Source organism: Salvelinus sp. IW2-2015, linkage group LG1 (genome assembly GCF_002910315.2).
Source record: "Salvelinus sp. IW2-2015 linkage group LG1, ASM291031v2, whole genome shotgun sequence".
Lineage (NCBI taxonomy): Eukaryota > Metazoa > Chordata > Actinopteri > Salmoniformes > Salmonidae > Salvelinus > Salvelinus sp. IW2-2015.
The window spans coordinates 31722962-31729466 of NC_036838.1; the positions used below are offsets into that span (position 1 = coordinate 31722962).

Sequence of the window (6505 nt, forward strand, 5' to 3'; positions counted from 1 at the left end):
GTCACATACACATGGTTAGCAGATGTAAATGCGAGTGTGGCGAAATGCTTGTGCTTCTAGTTTCGACAGGAGGACATCATTGGAAAGATATCATCTTGTATAGTGTCATCCTCAAATCTTCCACCCCTGCAGTCCCTAATCCTCAATCTGACCCCCATGCTTTCAGTTARTCAGTCCCAATAAATTCATGGTGGACAGAATTTGTCGCCCCCAAACAATTGACTTCAGCCCAAAAAYGCTGAAGTAAGCGTTTGGGAGCAACCGTTGTTTTTTGAACTACTATGCCACATTGGTCCATTTGTATGTACAGACACAGTCCATTTCCCCACTTCTCTCATCCTTCTAGCTGTCAGTCTACAGAAGGTGACTGAGTGGGGGATGTTTGTTTGACCAGGAGACTGTGCCTTTTAAAATACTTTAATTAAAGAATTCCACTGTGATGTTTTGACTGGGAAAGTTGGATGTGCACAAGCGGAGGAAGGCCTCTCTGGCACTGACAGGGGAGTGAGGGTGTGTGGCATGAGGAGGGGGGGCTCAATAACATTCTCTTTTTAAACAAGCTGCCCAGTTGGCGTGGACAGCATCAGGCCATACCCTAACAGCAAGGACCTTCATCCAGACGCGCTGACCAGCGGTATGTGTGATGTGACAGTCGTTGGATTATTATGTGCTATAACTATATTTTTAGTTAATATTTATACAAACCCACACTTGTTGACATTTGTATGCAAGTCTAGACTATAAAAGTGTCGTTTTCAATAGTGAAACTGCATCTCATTTGATGAAACAGAGAAAACATATTTTTTTTAATTCTAAGAGCTATTCTGTAGTCAAAAAGGCATACATTAGGGATAAAATAATAACATAATTTTTTACTTCTACAATAATTTCAGAAGTCAGAAGTCAGTCCATGGTTTCAACCTAGTGTGATGGAGTTCTGGTCTGGGAGTCAGGGGCAACCGCCCCTGTATGCCAAATTTGGGACTGTTCCTGGACGAAACTTTGCACACGCGTGAGTTCAGTTCACTTTAAGCTGTTTCAAGGTGATAGTGTGTTTGTCTCTGTGAGAAACCTAAACAAATAGCTATAGTCTGTTTAGATTGTTTTGATGTCTTTTTGTTTGCGAACAGAAGCAGGGCAGAATGTTCATAATCCTAAACAAAAGAAACCTGCTTACAATAGTATCGCATAAAGATCATGTAAATAAGGTTGTTTGTATTCATACAAAAATACATTTGATTTACAAGTAAAGATGGATTAACCAGAATTGACTATATTATGCAATATGTTCTTTATTGTCTATATGGGTTATTAGATGTTCTTGTAACATGTTACTACACTGTGTCCTGCAATGCTCGGTATGGGGGTAATCCCCATGTTTTATTTTCTACTTTGTTATATCCACAGATATCAGGACAAGCATCAGGCAACAGATTTTCAACCGTACCTTTGTGAGCGGCAAGACCAGGGCAGGGAGCCCAGCTGTTGGACAGTACCAGGTTCTAGGACCGGAGGGGTCCTACAGGACTATACCAACTGGACTGATCAAGACCTGTCACCCTCTGCCYCTCATTTCCCCTTTTCTCTAGACAGCCAGCCTCGACAGCTTCCCTGTTTAAGGGACTATCAGGCTCAAGAGAAAAGAGAGAGAGAATGGCTGGTGGGAGAGGCTCACAGAGCAGCAGCTAGGGAGAGGGAAAGGGAGTGTGAGAGGAGGATGCAGAGGGAGGGGTTGCAGAGGAGGTGGGAGCCCTGTAGTCCTGTCCGCTACAGGAGGGAGCCAGCCAAGAGGAGTTTGAGCGACACTAGCTATCGGGAGCTGGAGGCCTGGGCGGCGCGCTACAGCCACTCACTCCCCAGGAAGAGACGCCTGGAGGCAGGGCTATGGGGAGCCCAGGGGCCGCAGGAGAGTGAGAGAGTGCTGGAGAAAGATTCATGGGGCAACAGAGGTGGAACAGAACACAGAGCAAGTGCAATACATCTGGCGGGACTTCTTCAGCCGAGAGAATGGGGACAGTGGGAGAGAAGGGACACATTGAAAGCTATGTCCCACTGCTTGTCTCAGCCTGTCATTCCTGATACAACATACCCATCAGACACCAAGGAGAATGAGACAAGCTACCAGAAGAGGGTGTTTAGTCAACCTCCAGGCTACATTCCACCTCCGCCTTATAACGCCCCACATAACATTTCACCAGTAATGCAACATGCTGAGAAATATACCACTAAAAAAGCAGTGGCTTCTGTGTACGCAGGGTGGAATCAGGGAGCTAGCAGACACATATACTGCACACTGCCTACTCCAAGGAAGCAAGACTACTCTGTACTAGACTTTCATAGGGAGAGGGGAGGGGGAGATAAGTTTACAAAAGAGGATTGGAAGCAGAGGACCTGGTCTGATCCTGGAGGGCATAGGCAACAAGGACATGCTGTAGTTGGTCAATGGACAGGCTCTTCTGCCCATCCACAGAACATCCAATCTGATAGCCTCTCACCTCTGCTGCAGTCCCCACAACAGCCTCAGACGTCCAACATCTGTGAGATGGCCAACCTCAGTGCTACCATGGAAAGGAAAGTCAGCCTAAAGAAAAGCAGAGGAGGGGAGACCATATTTTGCTTGGTGTCTCGCATGGGTGGAGCGGCAGGGTTGTCAAGTTCTCCTGAAGAACCACTAAAAACCCTTTCCCTGCCTCTCTTCACCACCTCACCTCTGACAACTGTGTCAAAYAGTGAGGTAGGCGGGGTATCTAGAGGCCTAGAGGAGTGTGGTGACATTAATGAATCGCATAAGCTTGCAGATGAAGTTGATTCAGCTGTGCCATCACTCCAGCATGAGTCCAGTGCTCCAGCCCAGACCCCTGCCTACAAAAGAGACAGCAATTTCAAACMTAAACTGAAGGGGGCACTAGAATGGATGGGAAGTGAGCAGGTAGCAGCCCACAGGGAGGAGCTTCTCAGGGCCATTCAGAGCAGACCAAGACTTCAAGGAGAAGAAAGAGACCATCAAAGCCTACCCAGTACGACGGACAGTGAAGTTGCTTTGCCAGAAGGCACCCAGGTTAGTGCTTCATCCCCTGTATCCAGGAGAAAAGGGATGCAGACATTGGCTCCTGTGTCAGTCAAGTATCCCTTATGGAAGGAGCCCAGTTACATGGGCCGAGTCAAGAGTGACAATCCCTCACCTTGCTATTTGAAGGGTACTTGGAAGGAGGGCGAACCAGGTAAGGATCTGAATGATGATCGTACAGGAAATAGCCCTGATGATGGCAATCATCCCCTTGATGTTGAAGTGAGGCGATTGGAGTTCAAGAGAGACACAGAGTCTGACGGCAGCAGTGGTCTTCTGGTCATCGACGCAAGTTGTGTTGTAGTCAGAGTGGAGTTCATTTTCCCTCCTAAAAAAGAGCATGTCCAGTATTTGTGCTCACCAACTCCTAGTGACCCAGCTGAGCCTGGTCTAGACCCAAGCTCCCCTATCGACCTTAACCCAATACATAACCAAGTCAAGGAAAATTCTTCACCTGAACAGAGCACTGATATATCAGCCCAGGTCTGCCCCCTGTTAGATAGTGAAGAGCATGTGATTGATTTTATAAAGCTAGATGTAGAAGAGCAGGTGGACAAAGATCAACATACTCCCTCTGACACACCTTTCACTGAAACATACTTACCTCAGCAGAGAGAGGACACAAGCCAACTCTCTAAATCGCTCTCGCTCTCGCCCTCGCCCTCAGCCTCACCTTCAATTCTTGACAATAAGACATTGGAGGAGCGTGCTGAAAGGATTTTGGGGATCCCTCTTCTGAGCTCYAGCGTTCTGGATCAAACAGAGGAGGATGAGTCGCCACAGCCAAACAATGACAACAATGACTCCCTTGAGGRCCTTCCCATGATTACTCTGGAGGAGTCAGTGTCAGAAACATCACCTGAGATGTGTCAAGCTAAAGAGGACATTTCAGTTACAGAGGCTGGTGTCACTTTAGATGCCCAGTCTTCATCAGACATAATTGTAGAGCCCAAGATGGAGGTGAAAGAACAGACATGTGATTTCTCAGTGCAGAATTCCAGTGATGGTCTGCCTGACATACAGGTAATGTATTCGCAGAAGACAGATACCACAAATGTGCCCCCATTCAAACACTGCCTTCCGGTCAGCCCGGAGGCAGGTGAAATTGGTGATGCTGGTTKTTCCCCACCCATCTCTCAGTGCCTCAACCCACAGCGAAGTTACCCTGATTCTCCCCCACACTCACTTTTAAATATTACTTCCCCCTCTAATTCAAGATCCTCATCTCCCTCTCATCACTTCTTGACTTTAGCCTTCCAGTTTACTTCTCAATCTGCTCCTCCTGAATCTAACACAGATCCCCTTTATCTTCCTGAGGAAGTGTCACTCTCTCCATCAGATATAAGCTTACCTCTTCACCCTGATCCCACTCCCTCTCCCTTGGTCCCACTCTCCCCCTCTAGATCTCCCTCTCTCTCAATCCCCCTCTCCCCCTCTAGATCTCCCCCTCCCTCTCTCTCAGTCCCCCTCTCTCCTCTAGATCTCTCCCTCCCTCTCTCTCAGTCCCACTCTCCCCCTCTCCAATCTTCCCCCTCTTTCTCCCTCAGTCCCACTCTCCCACTTTAGATCTCCCCTCCCTCTCTCTCAGTCCCCCTCTCCCCCTCTAGATCTCCCCTCCCTCTCCTCTCAGTCCCCCACTCTCCCACTTTAGATCTCCCCTCCCTCTCTCTCAGTCCCCCTCTCCCCTCTAGATCTCCCCCTCCTCTCCCTCAGTCCCACTCTCCCCCTTTAGATCTCCCCCTCCCTCTCTCTCAGTCCCCCTCTCCCCCTCTAGATCTCCCCCTCCCTCTCCCTCAGTCCCACTCTCCCACTTTAGATCTCCCCCTCTCCTTCTCAGTCCCCCTCTCCCCCTCTAGATCTCCGCCTCCTCTCCCTCAGTCCCACTCTCCCACTTTAGATCTCCCCCTCCTCCTCTCTCTCAGTCCCCTCTCCCCCTCTAGATCTCCCCCTCCCTCTCCCTCAGTCCCACTCTCCCCCTCCAGATCTCCCCTTTCCCTCAGTCCCACTCTCGCCCCCGCAATATCCTCCCCCTCCAGGCCCCTCCTCTAGACCCCAGAGTCCAGAGATACTGGTCAAGTCCTTTACCCCTGTCCTGTCCTCATCTACCACACCCACCACACATAGAGAGTGGCCTGAATACCCCAAGTCCCTCTGGGATGCAGTGAAATGCATCCGAAAGCACACAGCACCTGATTCAGAGAATGAGGAGGAGGAGGGAGGTGAGCTGTGGGATCCAGAGAGTGCGGGTGAGGATGGTGCTCCACTAGATGAAGAGTTTGATTTGGGCATGGGGAATATGTTGTTTCAGAGTAGTGATAACATGAGACAGGGGATCATTTTCAGCTCTGGGGGAAGTTTCCTTGAAGTAGCAAATGACTTAGAGGTGCAAAGGGATCACAAAGAGGAACACATTTTGGTAACGGATGAAAAATGCAGTGAGAAGGAGCCCAGCAGGCCGGCTGAAGATGACATGCTCTCCTGCAGCAGCACAGACAGCCACGGCTCAGGGGAAACGGTCATCATGGGGGCTGAGGGATTGTCTGACTCTGAGACAGAGACTGAGACTGATGAGGAGACAGATTGTGAAGCTSAGCTCGTCAGTGAGGAGCCTGACACCAACGTGGAGCACCGTGTTACTGACGGAGAGGAATGGAGCTGCACTGTGAGGCCAGAAAGCTATGTTGTCGTGGAGGAGGAGCGAGAAGATGAAAGAGATGGGGAGGTGAGGGACACAACTGAGCCTTGTCAAAACGAGGGGTATCTGTCTGAGATACAGGCGACAACACAACAAATTGAGGACAGRGATATGGTAAACTGTCAGAAAGCAGGGGAAGGGCAAAGCTCTGAGGGGGAGGAGAGCAGAGGTTTGGTAAATGCAACCACATCTGAAAGGTTCTCTGGTGGGGCTATGGGTGATGAGGGTCAGTGTGGACGCGTGACAGTAGAGGGGCTAGAGGAGAGTGCTAATGGGCAACACCATAACAATGGTGAAACAGTTTACAGTAGTCAATGCACTGAGGTGGTAGAAAGTGTTGAGGAAATGTGTAGCAGCAATGTGACATCAGAAAATATCCTTTTGGATGATAAATCCTGTGACTCATCCTTAATGGAGGAGTCCTCTYATGAGGCTATTCCCTGTCAGTCAAGTCAATAAGTAGCGCTGCAAGTGGTATATCATGCTATCAGAGCATAAACTTGAACTTGCATACAATTGAAAATTAGCTAATTTACATTTTAAATTCCTTCAGAGCCTTATATTGAGATTGAGGACACGTCTATGTGTGTGGGATATGACTTTTTATAGACATACAGAATTTTAAATAGTAGAACAAGGGTATTTAATTTATTAAAGGTCATTTTGCAAGACCGCCGAGATTTGTTGTATGGCAGGGTGTAGTTATTGCCAAAGCATCTCTCAATGGGTCCAATCTATTTGCT

At 48.6% G+C, this 6505-nt stretch overlaps 1 protein-coding gene across 1 annotated transcript; it reads left to right on the forward strand.

The window, feature by feature from the left end:
- The first annotated feature begins 325 nt into the window (after positions 1–325).
- LOC139027898 (uro-adherence factor A) lies at positions 326–4675 on the forward strand. Its single transcript, XM_070444068.1, has 3 exons — positions 326–634; positions 894–1012; positions 1408–4675. The coding sequence occupies exons 2-3, from the start codon at positions 930–932 to the stop codon at positions 4631–4633; spliced, it is 3309 nt and encodes a 1102-aa protein (XP_070300169.1). The 5' UTR covers positions 326–634; positions 894–929; the 3' UTR covers positions 4634–4675.
- Positions 4676–6505: the final 1830 nt, after the last annotated feature.